At 38.2% G+C, this 20,980-nt stretch overlaps 1 protein-coding gene across 1 annotated transcript in view; it reads left to right on the top strand.

Moving 5' to 3' along the window:
* LOC150087903 (hemicentin-1-like) overlaps positions 1 to 20,980 on the top strand; it is a 1,496,027-nt gene that overhangs the window by 680,262 nt on the left and 794,785 nt on the right. The window contains exons 37-38 of the mRNA XM_090369959.1: positions 12,730 to 12,866; positions 16,422 to 16,578. Coding sequence (XP_090226085.1) covers positions 12,730 to 12,866; positions 16,422 to 16,578 — 294 coding nt within the window. The remainder of the gene's footprint in view (positions 1 to 12,729; positions 12,867 to 16,421; positions 16,579 to 20,980) is intronic.

Here is a 20,980-nt window from a genome sequence, read left to right as displayed (position 1 = left end):
GCAAGTAGAGTGAGAATGCAGATTATGAATGAACTAAATGTGTGTCTCTCCCACCCCCTCTCCTGGTGGGTTCCCCACTGCCAGGCAACATATCCCACCCCCAGAGCGGGATGGGCAGCTTGACCTTCATACCAGATTCGACACTGCTTGGACATGACACTGACGAAGACATTCTGCGGCTTTGCTGCCAACACGCCATTGGCGATCTGAACTGGGTACTCTAACCTGGTTCCCTTTAAAACCCCATCCCCAGGCAGGGGAGGGAAAAGACGGATCTCTGTCTCCTCTCCTCCCTGCCTAACCCCCATACTTCGCCTGGTGGGGCTTGTCTCCACTGACCTCTTTGGGGATGCCTACTCTATTCTTCCTATTGTTCTATCTGTTTTCCCTCCAGTCTACAGTCTCTCCCTCCCTCTCTCACTAAATCGACCGAGTACACACTTAACAATGCCGCCAAATTCTAATCAATGTCTAACTTCTGCTGGTTTCGTGTAAATCTCTAAGACAACTAACACTATTAGCTTTTATCTAGCGTATAGCCTCACATGTGATTATTCCCTTGTATAAGGCAAATTTAATAACATCAAAATTTTGCCTGACCTATTAGACCTTTAACACATCTCTTTAGTGTTAAACCCCAACCAGCGATTTCCTAACAGCAATCCCATTAAGCATTAATGTCAAACGCATAAATTTTTTTTTTTAGGTCCTAGCCACTGAAATCCCAGGAAACTAGGTGGCAGGATCTGCCAGAGCAATTTTTTGTGATACTGGATATACCCGGCTAGCCTCCACGTGTCAAGGTATGGGCAATGTCAGGCCCCTCTAGGGACCTGGCATCCAATTAGCCAGACAAACAATGGGCACAACATATCACACCGCACAGACACGGCCCACACACTTTCAAGTCTCTCGCTTGGCAGTGTACTGTCCTCAATACAGCGAAACACACGCGGAGATGGGAGAAATCCCAAGTGCCATCTGACACGAACTTTCCTTACATCACCTGTCAGTGTAGTACCACTGAGATGATACGTTACTCTAGGGTTACTGCTTCCCATATGTAGTACTTTACATTTGTCAATGTTAAACTTCATTTGCCACCTCTCAGCCTATCTGTTCAACTTTTCTAGATCCTGTTGCAGCAGCATACTGTCATTAGTGTCATTAACAACCCTTCCAACTTTCGTATTGTCTGCAAATTTGGACATTAAGCCTGATGTACTATCATCAATATCATTTATAAATACAGAAAACTCTGTATTTATAAATGATGAATACAGAGTTTTCTGTATTTATAAATCATGAATATAGAGTTTTCTGTATTTAGAAATGATGAATATTCAACAGTGAACTCTGAGGGACTCCACTAATAACATTAGTCCACGAAGAGCAGTGTCCATTGATTAACACTCTCTGTCTTCTCCCACTCAACCATCCCTTTATCCATAGCAGCAATTTGACTGCAATGCCACACCGCTCCAATTTGTTCAGCAGTTTGTTCTTCCATGTGCAACAGTATCAAAGGCCTTTCTAAGATCCAAATATATGATATCAAAGTTATTCTTTGCATCCAGTTCCTTTGTGACCACATCATAGTATCCAATCAAATTGGTCAGACAAGACTTCCCCTTAACAAAACCCATGCTGTGTCCAAGCTATAACTGAAGTCTTGTCTAGATGATCCTGCAATGCTTCTTTAACCAGTGCCTCCATTAATTTCTCTGGAACAGAAGTTAAACTAACAGATTTGTAATTATGGCAGATATTGTTGGGATATCAGAGACGTGGTGTCACACAGATATAAGGAATGCAGAAATGGATTTGGTGAGTACAATGTGTAAAGGATAGGAAGGGAGAGGGGTTATGCTATTAGTTAAGAAACACATAAAATCCAAGGAAGTGAAGCCAGTCGACATTGGTGGACAGTGCTGTGTCGAGCCAGTTTGGTGTGACATAAGCATTGGGAGATAAAATTGAGAGTAGGAGTGTATTTTAGGTTTAATGACTCTGATGAGTATAATAAGAAACTGTACATGGAAATAGAGTGGGCCAGTAAATCGGAGTCTTATAATGGGGGATTTTAATTTCCCAGATATTGACTGGAATTTGTGGGGTGGTCACTCACACACTATCAATGCTTTTGTAGATTTATTGCATGATTGTTTTCTACATCAGCATGTTCGGGAGGCAACTAGAGGTAACTGTGAGGAAAGTGGAGGAGAAATTGTTGAAGATAAACATAAAAAAGGCACCCTGGGTGGATAGGATCTATCCAGTTATATTAAAGGAGGTAGCAAAGGAAGTAAGCAAACCCTTAGCCATAATTATAAGAGCTTCTTTGGACTCAGTGGAGGTACCCATGGACTGGAGAAGTTCATATGTGATCCTAATTCACAAAGGAGGATCAAAGGGTGACACAAGTAATTATAGATCTGTTAGTTTAACTTCTGTTCCAGGAAAATTAATGGAGGCACTGGTTGAAGAAGCACTGCAGGATAATCTAGACAAGACTTCAGTTATAGCTCTGACACAGCATGGTTTTGTTAAGGGAAAGTCCTCTCTGACCAATTTGTTTGGATACTATGATGTGGTCACAAAGCAACTGGATGCAGGGAATAACTTTGATATCATATATTTGGATCTTAGAAAGGCTTTTGATACTGTTGCACATGGAAGACTGCTGAACAAATTGGAGCAGTGTGGCATTGGAGGAAAATTGCTACTATGGATAAAGGGATGGTTGAGTGTGAGAAGACAGAGAGTGGTAATCAGTGGACACTGTTCATCCTGGACTAATGTTATTAGTGGAGTCCCTCAGGGTTCAGTGTTGGGCCCATTATTGTTTTCTGTATTTATAAATGATATTGATGATGGTATATATCAAGCTTAAAGTTGAAGTTTACAGACGATACGAAGGTTGGCAGTGTTGTGAAGGACACTACTGAATCTATGCTGCTGCAACAGGATCTGGAAAGGTTGAGCAGATGGGCTGAGAGGTGGCAAATGAAGTTTAACATTGACAAATGTAAAGCACTACATATGGGAAGCAGTAGCCCCAGAGTGAAATAACAACTCTGTGCTACTACAGTAACAGTGGTAGAGTACGAAAAGAACCTGTGGCTAATTGTGCAGGCAGATAAGAAGTTTTCTGAGCAGTGCAGATGGTCTGCAAGAGTAGCTCATAGTGTCTTGTCAATGATATACAGGAATTTTTCTAGCAGGGATAAGGATGGGATTATTCCCTTGTATAAGGCAATGGTCAGGCCACACCTTGAGTACAGTATACAGGTCTGGAATCCTCATTTTAAGAAGGATGTACCGCTATTGGAATGAGTACAGTGAAGGGCAACAAGATTAGCGAATGGAACAAAGGGTTACTCTTACGAAGAAAGGCTTAAATTTTGCAAATTACAGTATCTGGAGACTAGGCACCTGCGAGGTGATCTGATTGAAGTGTATAATGCCTTGAATGGTTTGATCATGCTCAATGCTGATGGGATTCTTCCTCTTGCTCAGAATAATCACCTGAGAGGGTATAAATTCAAATTGAGGAAAGACAGATATAGGATAGATGTGTGGAAGTTTGCCTTTAGCCAGCGGGTAGTTGGTTGGTGGAACAGACTTCAATCCCTTGTTGTGGAAGTTGATAGTTTAAATAAATTTAAGGCTAACCTGTTCAGGTATTTGGAATGAACCGAGGGGTGAAATGGGAGCGGTTTTTTTTTTGTTTTGGGGCTGATGCTGCATATGCTTGCTTTCTTTCATCATATGCCTCTACTAATGCTAATGCTAATTACCTGTTTCACCTTTTGATCCTGGTTTCTGAATTGGGGTCACATTTGCACATCTCCAGTCCATGGGAACATCCCCTGAGTCCAGGGAAGCTTTCATAATTATGGCTAAGGGTTTGCTTACTTATTTTGCCGCCTCATTTAATATAACTGGATAGATTCCATCACCACAGGTGCCTTTCTTCTGTTTATCTTCAACAATTTCTCCTCCACTTTACTCTCAGTTATTACAAGATTCTCTAGCTTACTGCCAGAGTTGAATACACCTCTGGCATTCTCCTCTCTGAATAACTATTCATGTGTGAATGTCGATGCAAAATATTCATTCAGTTTTTTAGCTACTTGACCTGGATCATCAACAGTTGAACCATCGATATCAAGTGGACCAATCTGATTCAACTCCTTCCTTCTAGAGTTTACATAAGTAAAGAACTCTTTGCTGTTTTTCTTTGCATCCTTTGCCAAAGATTTCTCGTAATCTGCCTTCGCCTGCCTAACCTCCTATGTAACTTGGTTACAGACCAGCTTATATCTATCATAGGCTTCTGTGTCACATGTTAATTTATATGTATCCCGTGCATTTTTCATCTCTCTAATTAGTTCATCTGACATCCATTTAGGCCTAAATCTTGAACAGTATTTCTTTTTTGGTATGAAAAGACTAGTAGCTTCCAAGATAAGTTCTTTGAATGCTTCCCATTTTGAATTTGCCGTTGGTAACATAATCAGTTGGTTCCACTGTATAGAATTTAAATACTGTCTCAGACTACCGTAGTCACCTTTACAAAAGCAAAAACCCTTCCCTTTATCCTTGATGATAGTTACCTCTTTGAATAAATCCCACTTCAGCCCACTGTGATCACTGCAACATAGTGGTTCATTTACCTGCAAATTCTTAATGTATGAAGAATCACTACTGATAATCAGATCAAGAGCATTATTCCTTCTAGTTGCCACCCAAACATGCTGCTGTAGAAAACAATCCTCCAATAAATCCACAAGAGCCGTGCTAGTGTTAGAGTGACCAACCCACATATTCCAGTCAATCTGTGGGAAATTAAAATCCCCCATTATAAGACACTCTAATTTACTGGCCCACTCTATTTCTCTGCACAATTGCTCATTATACTCATCAAATTCATTAGGCCTATAACACACACCTATTCTCATTTTTCCTTTCCCCTTGCTTATGTCACGCCGAACAGACTCAACCGTTGCATTGTCCACCAACATCAATTGGATGGACTTCCTTAGATTTTATGTGTTTTTTAACTAACAGCATAACCTCTCCTCCCTTCCTATACTGTCTATCCTTTCTGTACACATCGTCCTCCCCAAATTCCAATTATACACTGCTTATGTCTGTGTGACACCACGTCTCTGATATCCCAACAATATATGCCTTTGATGTCTTGACTAGCACTTCAAGCACATCGGATTTATTAACTATACTCCTAGCATTGGTGTGCATGCAGGTATGCATGCACCTGTTTCTACTTTTAATTACCCTAACACAGCCCATGTATTTAATTGTTTCACTATGACTCCCAGCAGTCCTGGAAATCCCCATCGCCTTGCTTTTGAGGCTGCTGCTCAATTGCATTTCAATAGAAGCAGTGAAAGAATCACTTTCACCTCTGCCAGAGGCTACTGTTAATCTATTATTCCGTGTATGCCCCCCAAGCTCGCAGTTTTCTGATCCACCTAACTCTGCCTCGATAGCATCAGCAAATATTGTTGTACCCTTTCTATTTAAGTGTATCCCATCCCTTTAGAAGCAGTCTCTTCTGTTAAAAAGCACAGACCAGGCCGAGAAAAATTATACCCCTTGAGCCTTAGTACAATCTCTCCAGGGCTGAATTGATCGACAAGGCTGTCATCATATACTCCCTCCTATCGTGTCTGGGCAGAATTGCAGACACTTTCAAATTCAACCCTAACTCACGGCTTTTTTTCAGCATTGACTTGTACTTGTTAAGCAAATCTGCTGATCTCCTACTCAAAATATCATTAGTTCCAATATGTACAACAATATCACCCTTTGTGCCCTTAAAAGTTGATATCTGCTCTACAACATCATCAACCTTTGCCCCTGCAGACATGCCCTGGTCCTGTTCCATCTATCCTTTTTGCACAATATGTTCTCTGTTTCCCTGCCAATAGAGTCACCTACAACAACTAGTTCCTTTGGGACCAGCGCATTCTACCTTGGGGGTTGCCGCTGTGTTTCGTGAAGTTCAAGTGGAAACTCTGGCATTGATATGGGCAGCTGAGGGCTTGATGGGTCCTAAATTTAAATCCTTCGAGGGCATCCACCTTGTCCTTCAAGCTCTCATATAAGGCATCATTAGTACTACTTTTCTATAATTTCCATTTTACATCCAGAAAGGATTAGAAGGGTTGGCAGGATCCACAAAATCTGTGAAAAGGTTACAATCTTGGAGATCTTTTATTGGAAGCCACATGTGCCCAACAACTTCTGAAAGCCACATCAATAGAGTGAATACCTTTTATCATAACCTCCTATAAAACACTGACCTCTCCTTGTGGTGCCGTATCAGAGTGGATCAATTTCATATCTCTAAAGAAGAGATTTGAAAGATCAAGGTGGGACAGTTGTCAAGTAAATATTGATGCGAAAGAATGAGGATCCTGTACCTACTCAAATGAAGGGAGAATATTCACCGTGTCCTTCAGTGATCCTAGAGAACAGTGGAACACTGACCCCTTCATGTGGTGCCACATCAGATTGGATCTTCTTCATGTCTCTAAAGAAGAGATTTGAAAGATCGATGTCAGACAGTTGTCAAGTAAATATTGATGCAAAAGTATGAGTATCCTGTACCTACTTGAATGAAGGGAGAATATTCACTCTGTCCTTCAGTGATCCTAGAGAACACTGGAAGACCAATTGCAGATCAAACTGCAATAACAAATATTCTAGGAGAAGCATTTTCAAAAATCTCTGTAATAACATCATTCCCCCAGAGTTCTGGGGGGGGGAGATAATGCTTGAGGTGCTTCAAAAGCACTTGATTCATACAACACGCCCTTTATACAGGAAGAGTAAACAGGAAGTGCAGCACTCATTCTCTCAAGACCATCATTTCATAATAGATATCATCTAGGCCCACGCTGTGGGGCTAGATCATATCTACTAAGAAATGATAAACCACCTTTCAACATAATCTAAAGATCATCATCTAGTTTTATTCAATAGACTCTTTCTTGGCAAAGAAATCCTGGATTCCTGGAGGAAAGCAATTGTTCTTGCCTTCTCAAAACCAGGAAAGGATGGTTTTGGGAAGTTGGTTGGTTTTGGGAAGGATGGTTTTGGGAAGTGCTGGTTTTTCCCAAAAACTAGCTAAGGCTATCGAGGCAGAGTTAAATGGGTCGGAAAACTGATAGCTTGGGGGATACATGGACTAATAGATTAACAGTAGCCACTGGCAGAGGTAAAAGTGATTCTTGCACTACTTCTATTGAAATGCAATTCAGCAGCAGCCTGGAAAGCAAGGCAATGGGGATTTCCAGGACTGCTGGGAGTCATAGTGGAACAAGTAAATATGTGGGCTGTGTTAGAGTAAATAAGTTTAGAAACTGGTGCATGTATACTTGCATGTACACCAATGCTAGGAGTATAGTTAATAAATTTGATGAGCTTGAAGTGCTAGTCAAGACATCAAAGGCAGATATTGTTGGGATATCAGAGACATGGTGTCACACTGACATAAACAGTGCAGAACTGGAATTTGGGAAGTACAATGTGTACAGAAAGGATAGACAGGACAGAAACCATGATGTAGTCACTCTCACAAAGGAACAGGACGCAAAGAATAACTTTGATATCATATATTTGGATCTTAGAAAGGCCTTTGATACTATTGCACATGGAAGACTGCTGCACAAATTGGAGCAGTGTGGCATTGGAGGCAAATTGCTGCTATGCATAAAGGGATGTTTGACTGTGAGAAGACAGAGAGTGGTAATCAATGGACACTGCTCTTCATTGACTGATGTTATTAGTGGAGTCCCTCAGGGTTCAGGTTTGGGTTCATTGTTGTTTTCTGTATTTATAAATGATATTGATGATGGTATATCCAGCTTAATGTCCAAGTTTGCAGACGATACGAAGGTTGGCAGGGTTGTTAATGACACTAATGACAGTACACTGCTGAACAGGATCTAGAAAAGTTGAGCAGATGGGCTGAGAGGTGGCAAATGAAATTTAACATTGACAAATGTAATAGTAGTAGTAGTAGTGGCATGTGATGCAAGAAAGCAAGTGTATGAGCTTATGCAGCATCAGCCAAAAAAAAAAAAAAAATCACACCATTCTCTCCAAATGCCTGTCCAGTTCCTCAAATTTATTTAATCTATCAACTTCCACAACGACAGATAGAAGTTTGTTCCAGCAATTAACCACCTGCTGGCTAAAGGCAATTTTCCACACATCTATTCTACATCTGTCTTTTCTTAATTTCAATTTATGCCCCCTTAGGTTTGTAATCGGAACAAGTGGAAGGATCCCATCAGAATTCAGCATGCTCAACCCATTCAAGGCCTTATACACCTCAATCAGATCACCGCGCAGGTGATCTGATTGAAGTGTATAAGTCTCCAGCCACTACAATTTTCAGAACTTAAGCCTCTCTTGGTAAGAGGATCCCTTCATTCCCCTCACCAATGTTGTTGCCCTTCTCTGTACACGTTCAAGCAAATCTACATCCTTCCTAAAATGAGGCCTCCAGATCTGTACGCAGTACTCAAGGAATAATGTAAAGTACTACATATAGGAGAGCGCTTCCGTACCAGATGGGAAGGAGCAGCAGTGCATAGCGCACGCTTCTTGATTAGACCGGGGTTCGAGCCTGTCACCACCAAATACGGAGGATGTGGAAAGGTCAGGGAATGACCACCACATATTCCCGGAGCAATATGGCCTTAGTTGCTAATGCTCCTAAAAACCAAAAATAACTAACTAACTACATATGGGAAGCAGTAATCCCAGAGTAACGTTTCTGCTCTGTGGTACCACACTGACAGTGGTAGAGAATGAAAAGGACCTAGGGGTAATTGTGCAGGCAGATATGAAGTTTTCTGAGCAGTGCAGATGGTCTGCAAGAGTAGCTCATGGCGTCTTGTCAATGATATACAGGAATTTTTCTAGCAGGGATAAGGAGGTGATTATCCCCTTGTATAAGGCAATGGTCAGGGCACACCTTGAGTACTGTATACAGGTTTGGAGGCCTCATTTTAAGAAGGATGTTGAGCTGTTGGAACGAGTACAGAGAAGGGCAACAAGATTAGTGAACAGAACAAAGGGTTGCTCTTATGAAGAAAGGCTTAAGTTTTGCAGATTGCAGTGTCTGGAGACTAGGCACCTGTGAGGTGATCTGATTGCGGTGTATAAAGCCTTGAATGGTTTGAGCATTCTCAATGCTGATGGGATTCTTGCTCAGAATAATCACCTGAGAGGTCATAAATTCAAATTGAGGAAAGACGGTTGTAGGATAGATATGCAGAAGTTTGGCTTTAGCCAGCAGGTGGTTGATTGCTGGAACAAACTTCCATCTGTCATTGTAGAAGTTGATAGCTTAAATAGATTCAAGGCAGAACTTGACAAATATTTGGAGTGAGGGAATGGGTGAAATAAGGTGATTTTTTTTTTTTTTTTTTTTTTTTTTTTGGCTGATGGTATATAAGTTTGCTTTCTTGCATCATGTGCCCTTGCTAATGCTAATGTACTTACTGTACCATCTTATGAACGATCCTGGAAATACAAGTAACTATCAACCCGTTGCTCTGACAAACTGTTTGTGAAAGGTCCTGAAAAGAATAGTTAATGCTTGCCTTATTTGGTATTTGGGAATAAACTGTCTGCATTCCAGGACACAGTGCAGCTTTCAAAGAACCAGGACCACTTTGGATCATTTAATCAAATTTAAAATGTACCATTTGTGATGCGTTTATTAAATTCAAGCATCTGGTATCAGTTTTCTTTGATATCAGAAAAGCTTACAACATAGCATGGTAATTTGGCATATTACAAGACCTCCATAACTTTGTTCTTAACAATTATCTTTCTTGTTTCATTAAAAACTTCTTACTAAATTGCCAATTTCAAGTCATGTTGCAAAATACTCTCTCGAGTATTTTGCCAACAAGACCGTATTCCACAAGGATTTGTACTAAGTGTCATGCTTTTCACAATAAAAATAAACTCTCTCAGAGAACAACTTTACCTAATGGTAAATAATGCCCTCTATGTTGTGGTGATTTTCTATATTTTGTCATTTCTGCTAAATGAGGGTTATTGAAAGGCAACTTCAAAAAAGGCATTGATCATCTTTCATTGTGGACAATGACTAATGGGTTCAGATTTTTGTCACAGAAGACTGTTTATGTAACTTCTGTTGCAAACAGAATCTTCATCCCAACCCAGAATTAAGGATTGGGTAAAACACCATCCTGGTGGTAACAGAAGCCAGATTCCTAGGACTAATTTTTGACAGGAAGCTGACTTTTCTACATTGTATTCACCAGAGGTAGAGACAAAAAAAGATACAGAAATCAGATTGCTGTATCTTTCTTTGTTTCTACCAAGCGTTTGTTCATTCTAAACTTAATTATGGTTCTTGGATTTATGCTTCTGCTAGAGGTAGTGTACTTCACAGAGACTTTGGAAGAGATGGATCATTAGTTAATCTGTTTGTCCTCTTTTGAATTGGATTCTAGAACCTTAAGAAATGTTTTGGGTGCACCACCTTATTGTGGGAACAACATTCCATGGTGCGGAAGATTCAAGATTTATACAGAGTAAATAGTTGTTTAGAAGAAATGAGAGTGAAAATGAAAACCCAGTTTTTTAGATGCAGAGAAAGCAATATTCGTGACATGCTTATGCTAAGAGTGAGAGAATAGAAGTTAGGGTAATTCCTAGTAGAGATATGTGATATTGAAATAAGAGTGTCATCAAAGAAGAGAAAAAGAGCAGTAAACACTTTATGGGAGAAATAAGAATGTACTGAGGGATTAAAGATAACCAAATTATCTTTCTCCCACTGAAGAATTACCTGGAGATTGGCATTCATGGACTTGGTTGAGGATATTCAAGAAGTTGAAGCTGCTTGTGCAGGGCAAGGTTTCTCAAACTGGAAGGTGGAATGCAATGTGCTATCATCAGCAAAACTATGGATAGGATTTCCAGTCAATGGAAGAAGGTCATTAATATAAAAGAGGAGAAGAGTGAGAGAAAGAACTGAACCTTGTGGAACACCAGCATTAGTCAAAAAGTTAGAAGAGAGAGAGGCCTACCATCACTGCAGTGAGAAGCCGAATACCCAATTACAAAAAGCAGTTGGCAAACCATAAGATGGAAGCTTATTTAGGAAACCTTTCCTAAGGACAAACTGTTCCTGTTTTCCTAAACCTTTCTTATTTCCACAAGATAAGGTTTCTCAAATTGGAAGGTGAAATGTAAACAACAGCAAAACTGAATTGGATTTCTAGTAAGCAGAAGAAAGTCATTAATATACAAGAAAACAGTAGAAGAAACAACAAACTACGAGGAACACCAGCATTAGTGTAAAGTTATAAGACAAAGAGTCAGCTACCATCACTCGCAGTGATGGTAGCTGAAAAAATTAGATATTCAGTTGCAAAAAATAGTTGCCAGTCCATAGGATGGGAGCTTGTTTAGAAGACCTTTATGCCAAACACAATGAGAATCCTTAGAACTGTCAAGAGCAACTGCTTGAGTTATACCAAACTTTTCCATCAAATTTTTTAAAAGTTGAGTAACACAAACTAATAGAACACCAGTTGATCGACACTGATGGAATCCCTATTGGCAATAATTAATCAGATGGTAGGCTAGGAGATAGCTTGATAGATGCTTTAAAGATGTTAACTTGATAGATGGTTTTGAGATGTTAGCTTGATAGATGGTTTCTAGATAGATTTAGATAGATCAGATGGTGGTTTGCAAGATAGATTTAAATAGATCAGATGGCAAGGTTCAAGATAAATTTCGATAGTTGGGTTGATGGGTTTTTCCATTACTTTGGAAAGAGTAGAGGTGAGTACAGTGCAGTTGATAATTGGATGGAAGAGATTAATTACACTTTTTTAGAGAAATATGCATGTATCTAGTATAATAAGAAAGTGTAAAAAGTGAACCCAGAACATGAGTAAGCACAGGTTTTGAGAATGACTAAAAAAACACCTTCAGGACATGGAGCTTTCTTGGCATCAAGATTGTTCAAAATGACAAGATTGTTCAAAAATCTGTGTTCATAGATGTCTGTTATGGAAAGTTTTGTCCTGTCACATAAGGTGTGGTCACATTCAAGTCGATGACAGACACTGTCAATAGCACACAAGATGAAGATGCAGGAGTATAAGGTGGTGTCATCATAGGAGACAAGGAGGTCTTGGTCACTGATGCTGTGGTTTCTTAAGCACTGTATGAGTTCCTGGCTGGATTGGATTGTGAAACTGCATACAGATGAACCATTTATTTTCTTTCACTTCAATAGCTTTCTGTAATTAGTATGAATTAATGAATGAAACGTGAGTTAGACTGTGATAAAGTTCCAAGATAGCAAGGATTATTTAATCGTGGAAATTCGTTAATTTGATAAATCAGATTTCTTATTAATTTGCATTTCTTTTTTAATTAGTGCATTTTTCATGTTTTTTCAAAGTATTTTTTTTATTTTGTTGTTTTTTATAAAGTTATATAATGGGATAGGCATTGTTAAATAAAATTCTGCTTGTTCCACTTTTAATTGTGAAATATTTGAATGTAAAATTATTCTATGTGATATGCTCAATGAAACATGGTAATTTTATTATTCTTGAAGTTCTGGCTGCAATTTTTTAAACTAGACAATATTTTAATTAACCAACTAATGCATTTTATTTATCTTAGTTCCCCCTAAAATTGAGAGCATTTCAGAAGAGGAAGAAGAAAAGGCTCTTGAAATTTTAGAAAATGAAGCAACTGAAATAAAGTGCTACGTTTATGGCAATCCTCAACCTACTGTATCTTGGTTAAAAGATGGAAAGGTATGTGCATGTAAAAATTGCTAATGCCCTTTAATAGTCCACATTCAAACTGCAACTTTTAGGTTACATATACAACTCGAGATGAATAAATTGAATGACATCATCATAAAGCAAGAATGATCAGTTTATAAAACCAACACTTTACTGTATCAGTTGTCATATTAATTTAAATAAATTATTAAAACTGACACATATGGAAGCTTAATATTTCAGAACCTTTTAATTCCCTTGTCAGGGGCCTTTATGGCTTTTAAATGTCCTTTGCCATGAAGCCTCTAGCATCATCAGTGGCACTACAACACAAATTAAGTTAATATAAAAATAAATAAAAAATAATAAGACAAGATAATTATTTGCACCTTACTAAATGGGAGTGCAAAGAGAAATTGAAAGTGTGCTAGCTAGTCCACTTAAAGCCCTGCTGACAAAGAAACTAACTTCATGGTTGTGATCTGTGATTGGTAGGAGGTTGTATAGCTTAGGTAGAATTGTTCTATGTAATGCCCTTGGTATGGTCAGATGGCACCCTGTTATCCAGCACCTGTGTTTTCTGAGAAAAGACAGGTGCCAGCTTTTGGACAAAATTCTGGGATGTAAGGTTAAGGGTTGGCAGAAACATCCAACATGGTCCTTTAATTTTAAAAATCTTATACAACTAAGGATCTTTTTGAGAAAATTGGTTATTGATAAAATTTCTTGAAATCATTTCCCTTGAGGTGGGCAATAGAAAATACATTTTCATTCCAGATCTCCCTCTCCCTCAGTTCTGTGGTTTCATTTGCACCAGTTCTTAATTGTAGTCTAATAGTGTTGATATAAATTTTTTGTAATTTTTTCTGGCACTAGCCTCATGCCTAATTACATCTGTCTTTAAATGTATGTATATATAAATAATAAATAAAGCTAAGTAGTCAATGAACTGTTTATGTAGTATTAATAGTGGCAAATAATGCAAGAAAGCAAGCTTATACAGCATCAGCAAAAAAAAAAAAAAAAAATCCATTTCACCTATCCATCCCCCCCCCATTAGGTTGTCTAACTCTCTCTTGAATTTATTCAAACTGTGTACTTCCACAACAATGGATGGAAGCAATAAACCACCCATTTGCTCAAGGTAAACTTCCACACATCTTTTCTGAATTTTAATAGTATGTGGATTCTACAGATAGATTCTAATAGCATATGGATCCTTCCTCAATTTAAATTTAAGGCCCCCTCATGTGTATAGTATGACCGAGGGGAAGGATCTCATCAGCACTGAATTTGCTGAAGCCACTCAAAAACTTAAACACCTAAGTCAGATCACCTTGCAAGTGCCTAGGCTCCAGACATTGCAGTTTTCAGAACCGAAGCGTTTCTTTGGTAAGAGCACCCCTTTGTTCCCTTCATCAATCATCTTATCCTTCTCTGTACCTGTTCCAGCAGCTCCACATCCTTCCTATAATGAGGCCTCCAGCCTTATATGCAGTACTCAATATGGCTTGACCTAATACATGGGATAATCACCTCCTTATCCCTGCTGCCAAAATTCTTGTATATCATTGCCAAAACCCCATGACTGTTCTGACTGCCTGTCTGCACTGCTCAGAGAACTTCATATCAGACTGCATAAGTACTCCAGATCCTTTTCATTTTCAACTATCCTGAGTGTAGTACCAAACAGTTGATATGTTACCCTGGGATTACTGCTACCCATAAGCAGTAGCTGCCATCAATATTAATATAGGCCTGTGATGCAAGGAAACTAGGCATTTTCTGCATTTGCCAAAAAAAGTTGTTCATTTTAATGTGATCTATCTATATAACATTGGCAGTTCAAGACGTCTTCAACTTGTACTTAATTAATAAATCACAATAAAGAATTTGGAAAAAATAAAATTGAAACTTGAAAACAAAAAATCAAAAATCTGAAAATATGTAGTAGTAGTAGTAGTAGTGGCATGTGATGCAAGAAAGCAAGTGCATGAGCTTATCCAGCATCAGCCAAAAAAAAAATCACACCATTCCCTCCAAATGTCTGTCCAGTTCCTCCTTAAATTTATTTAACCTATCAACTTCCACAATGACAGATGGAAGTTTGTTCCAGCAATTAACCACCTGCTGGCTAAAGGCAAATTTTTGCACATGTATTCTACATATATCTTTTCTTAATTTGAATTTATGCCCCCTTAGGTTCGTAATCTGAACAAGTGGAAGGATCACATCAGAATTCAGCGTGCTCAACTCATTCAAGGCCTTATACACCTCAATCAGATCACCGTGCAGGTAATCTGATTGAAGTGTATAAGTCTCCAGCCACTGCAATTTGCAGAACTTAAGCCTCTCTTGGTAAGAGGATCCCTTCATTCCCCTCACCAATCTTGTTGCCCTTCTCTGTACACGCTCAAGCAAATCTACATCCTTCCTAAAATGAGGCCTCCAGACCTGTACGCAGAACTCAAGGCGTGGCCTGCCCATTGCCTTATACAGAGGGACAATCACCTCCTTTTCCCTGCTAGCAAAATTCCTATATATCATTGACAAAACCCCATGACCTTCCCTGGCAGCCTGTCTGCATTGTTCAGAAAACTTCATATCTGACTGCACAATTACTCCCAGGTCTTTTTCATTTTCTATCACCTTAAGCGTAGTACCACAAACAAAGTTGGTACGTTTATCTGGGTTTAATTCTACCCATATGCAGTACTTTGCATTTGTCAAGGTTAAACTTCAGTTGCTACTTTTTAGCCCATCTGCCCAAATTTTCTAGATCCTGTTGCAGTAGCACACTGCCATTACTGTCATTAACAACCCTGCCAACCTTTGTGTCATCTGCAAACTTCGACACTAAGCCTGATTTACCTTCATCAGTATCATTGATAAATATACAAAACAATAGTGGACCCACCACTGAACCCTGTGGGACTCCACTAATAACATTAGTCCACGAAGAGCAGTGCCCATTAATTACCACCCTCTGTATTCTCCCACTCAACCATCCTTTTATCCATTGTAGCAACTTACCCTTAATACCATTCTGCTCCAATTTGTACAGTAGTCTTCCATGCACAACAGCGTCAAAAGCTTCTACAACTACAGAGATGGAAGTTTATCCCAGCAATCAACCACATGCTGGCTAAAGGCAAACTTCTGCACATCTATTCTACAACTGTCTTTCTTCAATTTGAATTTATGTCCCCTCAGGTGATTAAGTGATCAAGACTCCAGTAAAGGTGATGTAATGTATTGCTCTATAATAAATGATTTTATCATCATGTACAGAATGTAGATAATCTGCATTAATCTTTATGAACTAAATTCTAATCTGAAAAAAATCTCTAATCCCTTATCCCTTTCTCTGCTTTCCCATTCACTTTATCAATTTTAATTTTAATTTATACATTCATCCATGTTGTTACATGACCTTGGAAAATGAAATAACTGAAATTGGAGATAATTTGCTTAAATATTTTATAGTTGAAGTTATTTTATATTTTGAAGATATCAGGTATTTATCAGATTTATGTGTTATTAAAAATATAAACCTTTGATTGATATTCTCTTGTTTTACATAAGGTTCTTCACACAGATATTGCCAGACGAGTTAGTTTGCTTCATGATAATCAGTTGTTGAGAATTGCTGAAGTAATTGCATCTGATGGTGGTCGCTACACTTGCATAGCATCTAGTTCATTAGGAAAAAAAGAAAAACATTTTGATCTTGTGGTTCAAGGTATGGCTTAGAATTAAGATGAAATAATTTGTATTGCTTTTTCATAAAAAAAATCAAATCATTAAAAAATAACAGACAAACAATTACAAAGCACACACACAGGGTATTTGTGAAATTATAGCCAGACTAAAGGATTAGGTGATTTTGAATCAAAAATGTTGTATGAATATATATTCATTCTCAAGCCTTCCTGAGTTAGGAGCATTTATAGTTGCATCCATGTTTGTTGAAAAATGAATAAATGAAAGGAAATCACAAAAAGAGTCATAAGCATTTTTAATCTGAATTTCTTTAGCAGTTATTAACAGATTATAATAATATGTGATGGTAATTTTTGTTGCACAGCAGCTTAACAACAAAATTAAAAAGAAATTTCTATCTAAAAAGAAATATGTTATTCTAGTAAATTTGAAAGTGCTGAATTTAATCTGAACTTTTCACTAAAATGTTTTATCAGTTACCATTTTCAAGGGAAGGGAAATGAAAGAGTAATATATAGATAAAATTTCATTGTAATTAATAATATAACAAATTAAATACAAAGTATTTTTTGTTAATTTTTTAACTTTTATAACTGGAGCAGTGTCCAACGATAGATAGTCCAGCATATTTGATATTCACCCCTCTCTGGTAGTGCTTTTCTGTATCAGATATCTCTTGATGAAACCTCTTGTTTTGTTGTTGTTTGTTTGTTATTTGGTTTTTAGGAGCATTAGCAACTAAGGCCATATTGCTCCGGGAATATGTGGTGGTCATTCCCTGACCTTTCCACATCCTCCGTATTTGGTGGGCATGGGCTTGAACCCCAGTCTAATCAAGAAGTGTGTGTGCTACGCACTGCTGCTCCTGCCCACCTGGCTACGGAGGTACCATGAAACCTCTTGTCATGTTCATCACTGAGAGCACCAGTTCTTTTGGAAAAAAAACTAAATGTGAATTCAGGAATTTAAGGACATACATACGACATACATATTGTAGGCATTCTTTAAAACACCATGCATTTCTCACAATTTATCATGTGCAAAATTCTCATTTCTGACAGTCCCTAATGTAACTATAATTTTGTGTTCTAAAATTAATATTTAGTATTAATATTTGCAAATGATACAAGGAAGAGCCATATACTGTATCAGCAAAAAAAAAAATAAAAATAAAATATAAATAAAATATCTCACAAAACCTGATCGTCCCTTCTAATAATTTGTCTCATTCTTCCTTAAATTTATTCAAACTACTCACTTCCATAAACAGGTGGAACTATGTTCCAACAATCAATACCACCTTGCTGAAATCAAATTTCTGCATTTATCCTGCAACCATACTTCCTCAATTTTAATTTATGCCTTATCTTATGTTGTCTGATTTTGAGTAAGGATACCATAAACATATCAACACTTAGCTTACTCAATCCATTCAAAGCTTTAAACACCTAAATGAGATTTTCTACAGGTGCTTAGTTTCCAAATGATGGAATTTTTAGAACTGAAGTCTTTCTTGGAAAGAGTACCATATTGTTTCCCTTCATAAATATCATTACTCTTCTCTGCATCTATTTATGTATGTATGTCATTACATACATACATATATTATATAATATTGGTGCAAATCCACAATAGTTTACCCATAAGTTTAACTATATAAGTAGTGTAAAGGCATCATTTGATTTTATCTCATATTGTGGCTACCTTCACAACAAGATATCAGGTATTTGCACTACTTTGAATAAACAATGCTTCTCTAATAGAGGAGACTACTGTTATTTATTCTCAGTGGGCACCACCAACCAAATGGCACCATTTTGGAACTTGTTGCCTCACTCATTGCTGGGTGGGCAGGTACCCTGGTAATGCAAACATGCCATCACAGTTGCAAAGTTAATTCCACAATATGGATCTCATTGTGAGGGTAGCCACAATATGAGATAAAATTAAATGATGCCTTTACACTACTTATGTAGTTAAACTTATGGGTAAACTATGGTGTATTTACACTGATATTATATAGTTAATTTCAACCCATATTATGCCTTGTGCATTTAGTCTTCAAAATATTATTATTACCCACACCATTTGGCATCTCTCATATTATGGAATTAACTTTGCAACCGTGATGGCATGGTTGCATTACTAGAGTGCCTGCCCGCCCAACCACCGATGAGTGAGCCAACAAGCTCCGAAACGGTGCCGTCTGGGTGGTGGTGGTGCCAACTGAGAATAAATAACAGTAGTCTGCTCTATTAGAGAAGCATTGTTTATTTGAAGTAGTGCAAATACCTGGTATCTCATTGTGAAGGTGGCCACAATAAGAGATAAAATCAAACAATGTCTTTACACTATTTATGTAGTTAAACTTATGGGTAAACTATGGTGTATTTACACCAATATTGTATAGTTAATTTCAACCCATAACATATTATGCCTTGCACATTTAGTCTTCAAAATACATACATATATAGATACATCTATTCCAAGAGATACACATCCTTCCTAAAATGTGACTCCAGACCTGTATTCAATACTCGAGATATGGGCCTTACCATTGCCTTATACAGCAGAATAATTATCTCCTCATCCTTACTGAAAAAATCCCACTACAGCCACTCACCAACTTACGAAAGGGTTGCATTCCGTGGAACTCTACGTAAGTTGGAATTTCCCTAAATGCTTATGCAGCACTCGCAGATTTGATTGAATTTGATTGAAGCAAAAAAGAAATTTTCGACGAACATGCAAATAGAATTATTTATTCAATTGTTTTATCTTATGCACAGGAAATATTACAAAAATTTCAAAATTATAAAATTACAAAAAGAGAGTGGAGACAGGCATAATGTCAGCAAGTTTTACCTTTCAAGCATCATTGCCAGGATTAACTCTCCAGCTGATAAGCATGCCACTGCAGAAGTTGAGGGCTGTGGAGATTTAGAAGGGGTTTTTTTCAACACATCACAAAATTTCTCTGCAGCTACAGAATCAGCACTGGTGACTTCACCACATACTTTAATGTTTTGGAAACGAGTGCAATGCTTGAACCTATTAAATCACCCATTGCTTGTCACACACTTGGCTCGGGGTTCACCGTACTTATCCTTAATATCTTCATAAATACTTCTTGCTTTTGCTTGGATGGCCACTGGACTCAGGGGCACTCACTTCTGAATCTGATTTTCCATCCATATTATTATTATTAGCTTTTCCATTTTCGATATAGCACCTCAACGCTGTTTTGTGATCACTGTTGATCTTAAATGCATTGATCCTTTAACGGGATTGAAGGGTGACACAAGTAATTACAGACCAGTTAGTTTAACTTCTGTTCCGGGTAAAATAATGGAGTCACTGGTTAAAGATGCATTGCAGGATCATCTTGACAAGACTGCAGCAATAATTCAGACACAGCATGGGTTTGTTAAGGGAAAGTCTTGTCTGACAAATTTGATAGGATATTATGATGTGGTTACAAAGGAACTGGATGCAAAAAATAATTTTGATATCATATACTTGGATTTCAGGAAAGCTTTTGACACTGTTATGCATGGAAGACTACTGTACAAATTGGAGCAGAATGGTATTAAGGGTAAGTTGCTACAATGGATAAAAGGATGGTTTAAGGATGGTTGCTACAATGGATAAAAGGATGGTTAAGTGGGAGAAGACAGAGGGTGGTAATCAATGGGTGCTGCTCTTCGTGGACTAATGTTATTAGTGGAGCCCCCACAGGGTTCGGTGTTGGGTCCACTGTTGTTTTGTATATTTATCAATGATATTTATGAAGGTATATAAGGCTTAGTGTCGAAGTTTGCAGATGATACAAAGGTTGGCAGGGTTGTTAATGACAGTAATGGCAGTGTGCTTCTGCAACAGGATCTAGATAATTTGGGCAGATGGGCTAAGAAGTGGCAACTGAAGTTTAACCTTGACAAATGCAAAGTACTGCAACCCGAGAGAAAAGTACCAACTGTGTGGTACTACACTTAAGGTGGTAGAAAATGAAAAAGATCTGGGAGTTATTGTGCAGTCAGATATGAAGTTTTCTGAGCAATGCAGACAGGCTGCCAGGGCAGGTTATGGGGTTTTGTCAATGATATATAGGAATTTTGCTAGCAGTGAAAAGGAGGTAATTGTCCCTCTGTATAAGGCAATGGTCAGGCCACGCCTTGAGTTCTGCGTACAGTTCTGGAGGCTTCATTTTAGGAAGGATGTCGATTTGCTTGAGCGTGTACAGAGAAGGGCAACAAGATTGGTGAGGGGAATGAAGGGATCCTCTTACCAAGAGAGGCTAAAGTTCTTCAAATTGCAGTGGCTGGAGACTAGGCACCTGCGTGGTGATCTGATTGAGGTGTATAAGGCCTTGAATGGGTTGAGCACGCTGAATTCTGATGGGATCCTTCCACTTGTTCAGA

Source organism: Mastigoproctus giganteus, chromosome 3, assembly GCF_048544385.1.
Source record: "Mastigoproctus giganteus isolate SK-2022 chromosome 3, ASM4854438v1, whole genome shotgun sequence".
In the NCBI taxonomy this organism is placed as follows: Eukaryota; Metazoa; Arthropoda; class Arachnida; order Uropygi; family Thelyphonidae; genus Mastigoproctus; species Mastigoproctus giganteus.
Note: the sequence above shows the minus strand (reverse complement) of the source record. Positions and strands in the feature narration are given on the sequence as shown.